Raw genomic sequence first — 13,270 nt, forward strand, 5'->3', positions numbered from 1 at the left:
AAATTTTTTTTTTTTTGAATATTTCTCTATTTAAGAGGAATAATTCTACACAGTTCTTTGAGAGGACATTCCTCTTATATTGAGAGGACATTCTATTAACATTTATATGTCGAAGAGAAGTTGTATTAAAAAAAAAAATGAGAATAATTATCCTCTCAAATAAAGAGTAATTTTTTTTTTACGTTTTATATAAATAAAAAAGTGTCTTTAATCTTGATTGATGTTTAAAGAAGCGTATAAGTATTTACGTGACGTGAAAATGTATATATGTGTGTATTCTTAAATTTGATCGTAAATTGTCAGTGGATGCACGAAACCATAGAACGTACAATGCTATTCAGTGTGCATTAATTAAAGTTACGACTCATGGGATCCACGGCACTTTGTGTCAAAACCCAGGACGGAAGTCCATGATGCTTTGCATCACGTTATGCATATTTGACTGAGCTTTATGTCACTATGTGTGCATAACTGGTACTCTGTCGTAAATTATCACGGTTCAATCGATTGACAACGCATTTCAAATGGAATTCAAATTGAGTCCCTCGTCAGCCTGTAAGTCAGCACGTGATTTACTTTATTAATTAATCCGCATATTCCAAATCATTATATAAATATATAGCCAAACCATCTTTTTAAATTTTTCAAAAAATATTAAATATTATTTTTATTAAATTTATATTTAATTAAATTTTTTTTAAATAATTTTTTTAAAAATAATTTTAAATAATTAATAATTTAAATTTGAAATCTTTTTTTCCAAATCAGTAGTAACAGTCGTTTTTAGTCAGATTTTTTTTTTTGAAAAAACCTTTTTTTTTAAATGTTAACGAAATTTAGTAAAAGTGAGCTTTCGCAGTAGTATATATATACTGTGAGCTATAAGCGATTTTCATAAATAAAGCATGATTTCGACAAAGTAGAAAGAGAGAAAGAGGAAAATGTTTTTAAGTTCATCCGGATAGAAGCTTCAATAAAAAATTTTCATATATTCTTCTTTTATTTTCCGCAACGAAAAAAATATATAAAAAAAAAAAAAAAACCAACGTAACATTTTTAATGCATTTTTAATTCTTATATGTCGTTTCAAAATTTTTAGATTTTATTTTTTTCCATAAAATTTATGACATGGTCGTGAAAAATTTCCATCATGATTTTAAAATATTCAAATAGTATATTAATATTTTCTTTATAAATTCAGAGGCGATTTTTTGGTTTCGAAAAAAAAATGTTATAAATGGAAAATTTTTTTTATTATTAATTCTTTTTTTTAATACTAAAAATAATAATAATATAATAAAATTAATTTTACAAATTTAACATTTATCGATAATTTTTGTATTATGAAAATTTTTAAACAGACGAATATTTTATTATGAATTTGATATTTTGAATTAATTATAGTTTTTTTTTTTTTTTTTATATGCTTACCATGTAAAAAAAGGCAGCCAGCAAAGAAGGAATGCACCCATAATTATCCCTAATGTTCTGGCAGCCTTGTGTTCTGCTCGCCAACTTTTCGATTGTTGTCGTATCGTTGTGCCTAGAACAAATATATTTTTTTTCTAAATTATTAATTGAAGATTATTATTATTATTATTATTATTATTATTTTATTTATTTATTAAATATTTATTATATATTAATTCAACAGTTTGTATACACAATCTGAGAGTGAAAATTTGTGAATTTAAAAAACAAATATTTGTTTCCTTTCTTCTTTGTGTTTTGTTTGATATAAATTAATTTTAACAATAACAAGTAGAGAGTGAAGAAATCATCGTTATATGATGAAATTTTCAAGTTTGTCATTTGATCATTTTGATGCAACTTCGTTAGTTGAACAATGAGAAACCTGTCAGAAATATCAAGTAGATTTGCTTTGCTCGAATGCACCATTTGTCTGTTGAAGTGAGACGAGTGTAATCCCCGTACAACCGACTTCGCATGTTAATAGAAAGGGAAACGAGAAGAAGACGAAAGTCTTCTTTAAATATAAAAGAACATCTCTTCCTCTTTGGAGATTTACGATCTCTCAAGTTTTCTTATGCAACTTCTTTTATCCAAACCATTCTAATTATCAAATTTTTTTTTTTTTTTTAATAAAAATTAAAAATTTTTTAATAATAGAAAATTGTTTTAATGAAATATATCATTTTTTTTGAAATTTTGTTTCCATTTCCTACTCTCTAAATCTGAATTAGTAAAAATGTTTACTAATTTGAATTAGTGAGTTACTTTTTTAATGATTAGTAAAATTTTACTAATTATTAGTAACTTTAACAAACAATTAGTAAAATTTTACTAATTATTAGTAACTTTAACTAACAATTAGTAAAATTTTACTAATTATTAGTAACTTTAACTAACAATTAGTAAAATTTTACTAATTATTAGTAACTTTAACTAACAATTAGTTAAATTTTACTAATTATTAGTAACTTTAACTAACAATTAGTAAAATTTAACTAATACTAAAGCAAAAAGTGAGTCAGTAATTTAAATTAGTAAACATTTTAACTAATTCAGATTTAGAGAGTAGTAAACATTATTTTTATTTAACAATTTTAGATGTTTAAAAATTTCAATCATTTTTAGGGAAACAATTTTCTTGTTGTGAACGATTATCCGTAATTATATATTGGATTTGTCTTTTCTTACTGTTTTCTCTATTGACGGGAAATTCTTTTACTGTCGGTCGACTTATTTGGAACCTATACTACTTGATTCGTGAAAACAAGGTCAGAATTGTCTCGAGAACGTTTATTTCTTAACTATATATATATATATCTTGATAGATGAACACAGATCGATTTCTCGAAGCTCAAAAGGAAACAGCCATATTGCCTTACTGGTTTTTCACACGCAATCCTTTAACACATATACACAAGGTTCAATATATGGTACTAAAAAAAAATTCTTAATTTGAGAGGATTTTCAAAGTTCTCTTAATTCTAAATCAAAAATCTTAATTGAAGAGGAAATTATTAAATTTTTCATTTACGATTCGAGTTTTTTTTTTTGTACAAAATCTGTTTATTGAAAACAATATGGAATTTTAATAGTGGATGGTAGATAATATATATGATATTTAGTAGAGTGAAAAAAAAAATAATAAAGAGAAAGTAAAAGAGTTGGAGAGATGAAGGTGTGAAATCATTTGTCACAGACGTCTCGCTCGCTAGGTGGTCCAGAAGGAAAGATAAATTGTTGATGTGACACAGGACCGCGAGTACAGATTTCAGAAAAATTGAGTTAGCAAATCCATTAGATGCGAAGCAAATAATGCCAAAATCTCACAGAGACAGTTTTTGAAAAATTATATTCTTCTCCCCTTTTATACACATATAACTTGTAAACTTCCACTTGTAAAAATTGTGACAAATGAAACGCTTCACTATAAAATTTCAATAAAATAATAAAAATAATAAAAATAATATTAATAATAAAAACAATAATAATAATAATGATAATAATAAAAAAATAAGAATAGACAGTTTTTTTTAATTATAAAATATCTAAACAAAAGGGGCTTTACAATAAATTATTATTTATAGCAGATAATGAAACTATGAATCTTTTTCTATGGCTAACAATAATTTTCAAAAAGAAATAAAAAAAAAAGGTATCGTGTAAACATTAATGAGAATCATGGCGTGACTTTTTTTTTTATATCGTAAAAATTGACGTGACTGTATGAAGTATATCACGATGTTTTATTACATGAAATTTATTGCAAATATTTTTAGGTGAATTTATAAGGCCAAATAAAACGTTAATAAACTATAAATTTTAAGGGGTAACATATAATTTTTTTTTGTTGATATAATTGTTTGACTTGTTTGGATATTGGTAGAGAAAATTTATTGTTATATTAATATTAACAAATTAATATTAATTGTACTTTACAATTAATTTTTATTATTATTATTTATTTATTATTATATATATATATATTTTTTTAATTACGATGTTTTTAACCTAATTTTACAAATTACAATATGAAAGTGTATAAATTTTTTACGAATTGAAAAAAAACTTATTAATCCAACCTATGAGTTCCATTCAATTACGACTGAACACTCTAAATTAGTTCTCTTTGCCGGTGCCGCTTTTTTTTTTTTTTTTTTCTTCAATTATAACATTTGCAAAAGGATGAGGAGAACATATACACATCTCTATTCAGATCCCTCTGGAGTTGCACACACTGTGCATGGTCGACCCATTTTATATCCGACCTTTTTAGAATGTCGGCTTCCATCCCCTTTTTGCATATGCAAAAGGGCACAAACAAACTTTCTTTTTAGGGTTCCTATTAGTGTTTTCCTAGTTTCTAATAGTACCCTTAGACCCTACTAGTGACCTAGTTTTTATTTTTTATTATTTTATTAAAGGAAAATAATTTATCTACCCTTTTTAATTATATTCAGATTTCTATATATTTGTTTTTCAATATTTTTTAAGCAGAAAAATTCGAAAATATTTGTAAAAAAAATTAACGATTTTTTAAGTTTCGTTTTCTTTCAATCAAAAATTTACTACTGGCGCAGTACTGGCGCAGTACTGACAAGTAATGGCGCAGTATTGGCGCCAGAGTTGGCGTAACTTTGGGATGATAACATTTTACCAGTATTGGCTACCAGAGTTGGCACCAGTACTGGTAACCACTGCTGGTTCAGTACTGGCCGAGTACTGGCAGTTTTGTAATTTCTTGTATACGAAAAGAAAGCTATAACTGTAAGAGATAAGTTTCACTGCAATAGTGAAATCTCTGCTCCAGGTAATACTTTTTTTAGGAAAAAGTGTGTGAAATTTTTAGTAACCCAACACAAATTAAATATTAATTAAATTAGTCAACTAAACAATTAATATTTTATTATATAAAATCGAAAACACTAAGAATTTTTATTATTTATTATAATATATATTGCAAATTATTATTTTAAAAATTAAAAATTAAATATAAAAATATGTTTATTATAAAACAAAAGTTTTTGAGAAAAAAAGTTTACGTAATTTTTTGTAGCTTTATAAATTTTCGGATAAAAATTTTTAAATTTAAGTTTTTTTCAAAAGTTTAATATCAATTTTTAATCACATTGTATATTTGCATCAAAATGAATTTTTGAAAAACTTTTTTAAGAAAACAAAAGTTGTTTTTTGATTTTTAACAAGTAATGTCAAGAAAATTTTTTTAAATTTTTATTTAAAAAAATATAAATTTTTTATAAACAAATTTATTTATTTTTAGTTTGATCGTTTAAAATTTTTTTTTTTTGGTTTATTGCATATCTGAAAATAATAAGAAAATCGTGCTAAATGTTTTAGACTTGGTCTCAGGAAACTTTTTGTTTAAATAATTTTACCCACAGATGAAAAGCAAAATAAAATACATTTTAATTTTGAAAAATTAAATCAAGGTGAAAAAATTTTTATAAACAAAATATTTAAACAAAAAGATTCATGAGGTTCACTCTAGAACTTTTTGTAAACTAGTATTAATCAAAAAGAAAATCTATTTGAGCCAGTACTGGCAGCCAATACTGAACCAGTACTGCGCCAATAGTGAACTCTGGTATAATACTGAAATTTTTGGTTGGGCTATTATAATTGCTATATTTATCTACGGATAGAGGAAATTGTTTCTATTAACAATTTTATGACTTTATAATATTATAGCAGAGGAAAATTGATTTAAAAAGATATAAAACATATTATAAGCATTATTTGGTCTTTTTTTTTCTTCTTTACAACCGTAATTCTATGTCGATTGATATATCTTGGTTGTCGAACACCCGAACAAAAGCACATATAGAGAAAGATCATTTCTCTCTGGGAAATCCTATGACTAGATTCTGCAATTTCCGACAGGACACACGTACACGTGAAAAGCATTCCATTTCATTTCTATTGAAAATCGTGCCATTTTTTGCAAAAAAAAAAAAATCGTTTTTCATATTTCTTAAAACTGTGGAATTTTCTTTTCTTTGTTTTTCGAGTATTTATTTCATTATTATTTTTAAAAATATTTTTTTTTTATTTACACAATTTATTGTTATAAATTCCTTATAAATTTTTTTTTAAATGAATCTATTATTTATATATTTATTGACTCTTCCTGCTGAACAGGGTTCGAGACTCTATTAATATTATTTATTAAAATTGTTAATTGAAAAATAAATGCAAAAAATAAATTTTTTTTTTTTTTAATAAAAAATTCTCATTGGGATTTTTTTTTATTATCATATATTTATTACTTGTGAATTTTTTAAAGTGAAAAAAAATGTAGATATATCTGCAAATAATTTCCAGCGATAAAGATGGGAAATTGGTTTCTAAATTAATGTAAATATTTGAAATTCAACGACAGTGATAAACTATATATGAGGAAAGTAGATCTGCGAGCAATTACAAGTAAAGTATATTTAAGACCGAAGTTCCAGTTCTTATTTAACGAAGATGTTCTTTAATCGAAAACCAAATCACACTCTATATATCTTGAAAAAAAACATTCTTTATTGTGAATATTTTTTTTGCATTTTATTTTTCACGTATAAATGAGAAAAAAAATATTGTTTATCATTTTTTAATGAAAATAATAAAAATTAAATTTTTATAACAGAAATTTTTCTATACGTGGATAAATGGCAATTACAATAGAAAATAAATTCAAATTCATAGGATTTTTATTTAACATTGAAATAAAAATAATCAATTTGTCGGATTTTTTTAATAAATTTTTTTTTTACCGTTTTTAAAACTTTTCTGTTTTCTATTTGAAAATTAATTTAATTCACTAGAGGAATTATTTTTGTTTATTTAAATGTTATTTTTAATATTTTCTCCCTTTTTCTAATTTTAGAATTAATATACGTGTTTAATTTAATTTAATTTACTTGTACAAAGTGAAGTGAAAGGTAACTTTGAGGGACAGGTGTTTAATAGTGCGCACAGTGGTTTGAAAGAGAAAAGTGTTAGGATATCATAATAAACGACAAGTTTTCTTGAGAAGATTCAGTAAAAGCTGCACTGCAAAGAAAATAGAGTATATGCTGCTTCACAAGAAGAGAGAGAGAGAGAGAGAGAGAGAAAGGCAAAAGCTACCACGAATGTAATTTTCTTCCCCTTTCGTTCCATTTCCCATGTTCCCGGCTGTTTCCTCGTTTCCAGATATTGAGCGAGTACAAGTAGAGAGAGAGGGGTATATATCCCGGGTATACGTTCTCCCGTTGGAGCACTGACCTAACCCACTACTTCACGACTTTCCGAGAAGTCAGCTTTCTATTATCATCATCATCATCTTCTTCTTCTCACCATTTCCTTAATCTCAAATGATGGAAATTTATCACTAATTATAATATTCAATATCGACTTCAATTCAACAAAAAAGCTTCAATTACTTTTACTTCCTTTACAAAAATAATTTGTTTTTCTTTCCAATTTTTTTTTTTTTTTTTTTTTTGAAAAATTGTTCTTTCGGTAATAATTAAAAAAAAATAATAATAATCTGTCCTACATTTTTAAGGGCGCGAAGAAAATAAGAATACATTGTGAGAAAAAATTTTTTCATCTTACATTTGACGCTGGTAATCCATGTGGTTAAGAGCCACTTAAGTTTTTTTTTTCGTCTTCTTTTCGTACTGAAAAAAAGTATTTACAAAACAAAAAAATTTTTTCACATATTTCTTTCACATTGAAATGAATCTAAAGGTTTGAAAAAAAAATTGTAAATTGCGTGAGTATTTTTTTTTTTGTTACATCTCGTGGAATTTGAAATTTTGTTTATTTAATACACCCTCTACACTCAGAGAAATGGTATATTTGTCTCCGAGCCTACTAACTCATTTATTTGTTGCAAATATATTTTATTTCATTTAAATAAAAAATTTATTTGAGCCAAAGAAAAATTTATTTATGACAAATAAAATTTTTATTTACGCCAAATAAATAAGTTAGTAGGCTCTGAGACAAATATTTGTTTATTTAATTCAAATATATTTTATTTAATTTAAATAAATCATTTCTCTGGGTGTAAATCTGAATTAGTAAAAATGTTTACTGATTTGAATTAGTGACTTACTTTTTGCTTCTCAATTAGTAAAATTCTACTAATTATTAGTAACTTTTACTAACAATTAGTAAAATTTTACTAATTTTACTAATTCAGAAGCAAAAATTGAGTCACTAATTCAAATTAGTAAACATTTTTACTAATTCAGATTTATACCCAGAGAAATGATTTATTTGAACCAAATAAAATATATTTGAGTTAAATAAACGTATATTTGTCTCAGAGCCTAATAACTTATTTATTTGGCGTAAATAAAAATTTTATTTGTCAGAAATAAATTTTTCTTTAGCTCAAATAAATTTTTTATTTCAATGAAATGAAATATATTTGCAACAAATAAATGAGTTAGTAGGCTCGGAGACAAATATACCATTTTTCTGAGTGTAGAGAGTGTATTATATATTTTTTTTTGTTAGGTTATATGCAAAAATTTTGTTTACGAGAGTTATACTTAAGCCTTGACATTTCTGGTTTATTGCGATCACAACATGTACATTTCATTACTGGCCGAATTAGTTTATTTTTCTCAATATAATCCTGTTAACCTTCCTAGAATATGGATTAGAAAACCATTAAGATAACTCTTTTTTTCTACACACATATATATTGATTGTCATTAAGAATTAATACATTTTAATGTTCTTACAAATTGATTTATTTTAATTTTATGCACATACAGAAGCATATTTCCTTATGGGGATCATATTTATCTTGAACACGAGAGAAATGTCACGTTTTAAAGGTGAAAAAAATTTAGAACAAAAAAAAAAAATGATGAATTTTTTTTATTTATAAAAAAAAATGAATTTTTATTTCAAAAATTAGTAACTATGAAATCTTTATCTGAAATAGCGATGCGTTTCTCTAGAATAGAGAAAAGATTCTCTGTTTTAGTGAAACATATATAGCTGCTTCAGTGAAACTTATCGATGTTTTAGGTAAAGATTTTTTTCATGCGGTTTCTTCATTGTGACTGAAAAATTATTTAAAATATTAATTATTAATTAAAAATTGACAAAAAAATTAATAATTATTTAAAATATTAATTATTAATTAAAAATTTACAAAAAAAATTAATAATTATTTAAAACATTAATTATTAATTAAAAATTTACAAAAAAAAAATTAATAATTATTTAAAATAATAAATTGTAATTTGAATATTTAAAAGAGAATAAAATACCACAATAATTAGTGTAAAAGAAAAATTATTAGTGTGAAAATAAAAAAAAAAAGATTTTATTTTCAACACAGAAGAATCAAATTGCTATAATATTCCATTGTGATGCAAAATTGTAGGCAATGAAATGAAAAAAAAAAAAATTAGAGTTCTTGTATCATCGATCATGGAAATGAATTGTCTTCACAAGTGCATAGTATACGAAGAGCACTTGAAAGAGCTTTCAGAGATTTTCAAGTATGATGTCGACTTTTCCTTCTTCGAAAGGAATACCAGAAATAGAGGAGAAATTAAAGAAAAGACAATGCTGAATTTATGACTGAAGTTTACTCTCGAGTGTTGATTGTACCTTTTCTGAATGTCCGGATTGTTATATAAACTAGCCATATATATATACCTAATAGTAGTGGAAATTCTGCAAGCAAAATTTAATTACCATGTCAAGGACGAATTCAATTTTTTTTCTTATTTTATATTTATATTTATATATAGATATAGATATAGATATAGATATATATGGAAACAAAAATATTTTAAAAAATTAAAAGGTTAGATGACCTTTAAATTTATTTATCTACCTTAAAGAATCGATTTCACTGATTTTGCTTTAGATATAATGAAAAAAATAAAAAAAAAAAAATCAATTACGGAATTACAGTCAAAGCTCTAGAAAAGCTTCTCGTTTTAGATTTAAGAAATGGACAAGTTCAACGGGAAATCGACTTAGTGCAAAGAGTATAAGAAAACTTTATCCACGAAGGTGAAATATTTATTTTCGAGTTAACTTATATTTATTTCAACTTCTTGTTTACAAGTATATTTGGTTGTTTTTGTTGAATGAAAAATTCTTTTACTTGAATTTTTTTTTTTTTTTTTTAATAATGGAGAAAAAAATTTGATTTAAGTTGAAAAAAAGAATTTTTCTATAATTAAAATTTGAAATTTTTTTTCAGCTTTTTTCGAATTTGAAAATTTAGCAATTCTTTCATTCCTTATATTTAAGGAGTACTTTTTGGATTTTTAAAATTCTGTTCGAATTTTCATATAAGTGAAATAATATTTAAATTTTCGGAGGAGTAATTTAAATGTAACCGCAATAACAAAAGAATTTGTTTTGTTGTGGATCTCGCAATTATTCCAAGTGGTTTTGTTTACATTCTCCGCGGGTCAAACACAAAGGAAATCGTGTCTTAAATTGTAAAGGGATTCCAAATTTATTAGTTGCAATTCGTGTTTCGACCAGTTTAGACGCGATTTATTGCCTTGCCTTTTTTATTTCAAAACTGTGGGAGAAAAATTATTTTTACAATTATTTTATTTTTAGTTCTCTTCTTTTTTGTGTTTATAAATGTGATTTTTGAATTTAAAAAAATTTTCAAATTAATAATTTTTAAGTAAACAAATTTTTTCGGGAGTTTTTGAATTGAGTGTGTGTTTGTGTTTTTGTTGTAGAAAAATGCTGTTCACGAGTGACGATCAAAATGGAAATCAGGATTACATAATGCGGCGATTTTAAGGTATGAAATATTTAATTTTTTTATAATTTGAATAATTGTAATTTTTTTCCATGTTTTATTTATTTCAATAATTGTATAGAGGGACTTTATCCGCGTTAAAAAGTACCTCCCCTCCCTTTTCCCCCTCGTTTTTAGTAGAATGTAACATTTAAATAATTTATCTTTCAGTACAAGTGTAAATAATTTAATATTCAACATTTTGAACAATTGAATGTTGCATTTTAATAAGAATTGCAAAATTTTAACAGAATACAGGTATGACAATATAAAATTTAAAAATAATTTTCTTAATTTTTATTCGAAATTTTAATTATTCAAATTTAAAAAAAAAATTGCTTACACTTTTATTGAAAAATTGTTTATTTAAAATTACTTTTTTTTTTAATTTAAAAATACGAATATGGAAAGTTTTCCGAACAATAGTAATAATAATAACAATATTATTAATAATAATAATTATAATAACAACAATAATAATATTAATAATAATAATAATAATAATAATAATAATAATAATAATAATAGTAATAGTAATAATAATAGGACTTTGAACAAAAAAAAAAGAATTCGAAAAATTCAACTAAAGTAAATGTCCGGACTAAAATTAAATGTTTTATAAACAAGAAACGAAAAGAATCAAAGTTGAAAATAAAATGAGAGCAGAGGAGGTTTCGTGTTGAAAGTTTTCTTTTAACTTTGTCTCATTGCTATATATATATATATATATACGTGGTATATAACACGAAAAGATTTTACACGGTGTCATTTGGACGTGTTTCAGTAACTTCTCATGATCCCTTGACACACGCACGTACACATGTTCCGCTTACAAAAAAAAACTTTTTTCGACAAAAGAACAGAAAAATGTCGAGAAAGAGAGTTTAAACTTTGAATTAAATTCAAAGTTTGCAAAAAAAAAAATTCAATTTATTGCATTTGTCATCAAAATATAAAATTTGTTATTATATTTTTCCATTGACGCGCAGACGATTTATAAAAAGAAAATTTTCATTTTACCAAATTTCGAAATTTTTTTTTTTTGGGGGGAATTTATTTAAAATATAAATATACAGTCGACCCTCCCAATAAAGCCGGTCTACGCGGAAAGGGGAAGCATTTTTCGTGGAACTCAAGTTCCCCCACTACTCATGCTTCCTAGCTGCGAAAAGTTTTCCGCACACTATCTCAATAATGCCGGCGCATTATTACAAAAAATATACATGTGTAAGAGAACAAAAAGTTGTTTTGCTTAGCGGCTCTATTGGGAGACAGGTAGATCAAATTCAAGCGACGGACTTTCTGGCGCGTGAGTGGGGGTACGAGTTCGAGCGTCAAGTGGAGAAACGGCTTTATTGAGAGCGGCTTTATTGGGAGGGTTGACTGTAATAAAATAATAAAAACAATAAGATAATGAAAATATGAGTTATTTTTAACTATTTCATATGCCAAATATAAGTAATAATAAAAAGAAAAATCTGAATATTATGGGTTATATATTAATGATTATTTATGTAAATGAGCGATATATCGGGGATAAAAGAAGAAAAAGTATAAAAATAGGCGGGGAAAAAAAGTACAAAGTATATACAATTTCAATGTCGAGAGAATAAGTAAAACTCTCGCATTGCAGATAATATTCATGTCCTCGATCTCTCCTTTTTTTTTTCTTTTGCTCTCACTCTCTCAACACACATACACATATACGTGAAACGACATTGAAATTTCTAAAGCACAAGCCAACAAGTAATGGTTACGGGAGTTATGTGTGCATAGCATGTCATGCCAGTGTGTCTGACAATGAGAAAACCAAGTCTTATAATACTTGGGCAAAAGATTTCAGATATGTATCCTTCTCAGGAAGTTGTCTTTATTTCCTCTTCTTTTCCTTATGGTTCTATATATATATATAAATTCTTCTGTATTTTCACCTTTTTCGTTTCCTCAGATTGCGCTTTCAAATGTCTATATATTGAAAACACAAAATCTGACGTTGCAGAAAATCGAACTTGAATGCACACTTGAAAAAGAAATTTCTTTCAAATATCCACTCAATAAAAGTTTATCACAAACTTACTCAAAATTTATATATATATATATCTGCACTTTATTTGAGAATTTATGTATAGAAATTAATTATTTAGGATTTTGAAACAAGTTTTTGGAATTTTTATTTTAGATATTAAAATCCGATTTATAGAGGATTCGGATAAAATATTTACATTATTTTTTTGATTAGTTTTAGGATTAATTTTAAATGGTTTTCTATTTTATAGAATTTGAATTTATTACTTCTATTTTGTTTATAGAATCAGAACGTTAAAATGTTTTTAGTTTAGAATCGGAATATTAGTTGGGTGATGTGAATTTAATTTATTAGAATTTAGTATAATATTTATGGAGTTTAGTTAAAATACAAAAAATTAAGAATATTTTTAAATTTTTTTTCGTTTCAGGGATCACTCTCTAAATCTGAATTAGTAAAAAAGTTTACTAATTTGAATA

General features: G+C 24.9%; 1 protein-coding gene and 1 long non-coding RNA gene across 3 annotated transcripts in view; one reads left to right on the forward strand and one right to left on the reverse strand.

Moving 5' to 3' along the window:
• LOC127276649 (uncharacterized) overlaps positions 1 to 13,270 on the forward strand; it is a 218,290-nt gene that overhangs the window by 74,393 nt on the left and 130,627 nt on the right. Inside the window, exon 5 of the long non-coding RNA XR_007842228.1 lies at positions 10,704 to 10,768. This is a non-coding gene — a long non-coding RNA (uncharacterized LOC127276649). The remainder of the gene's footprint in view (positions 1 to 10,703; positions 10,769 to 13,270) is intronic.
• LOC127276648 (octopamine receptor beta-3R-like) overlaps positions 1 to 13,270 on the reverse strand; it is a 110,723-nt gene that overhangs the window by 4,351 nt on the left and 93,102 nt on the right. For both annotated transcript variants that reach the window (XM_051297242.1, XM_051297241.1), the window contains exon 4: positions 1,432 to 1,543. In XM_051297242.1, coding sequence (XP_051153199.1) covers positions 1,432 to 1,543 — 112 coding nt within the window. The remainder of the gene's footprint in view (positions 1 to 1,431; positions 1,544 to 13,270) is intronic.

The sequence above is a fragment of the Leptopilina boulardi genome, unplaced genomic scaffold (genome assembly GCF_019393585.1).
Source record: "Leptopilina boulardi isolate dan_hultmark-lab unplaced genomic scaffold, ZJU_Lbou_2.1 LbouV2_150, whole genome shotgun sequence".
Taxonomy (NCBI): Eukaryota; Metazoa; Arthropoda; class Insecta; order Hymenoptera; family Figitidae; genus Leptopilina; species Leptopilina boulardi.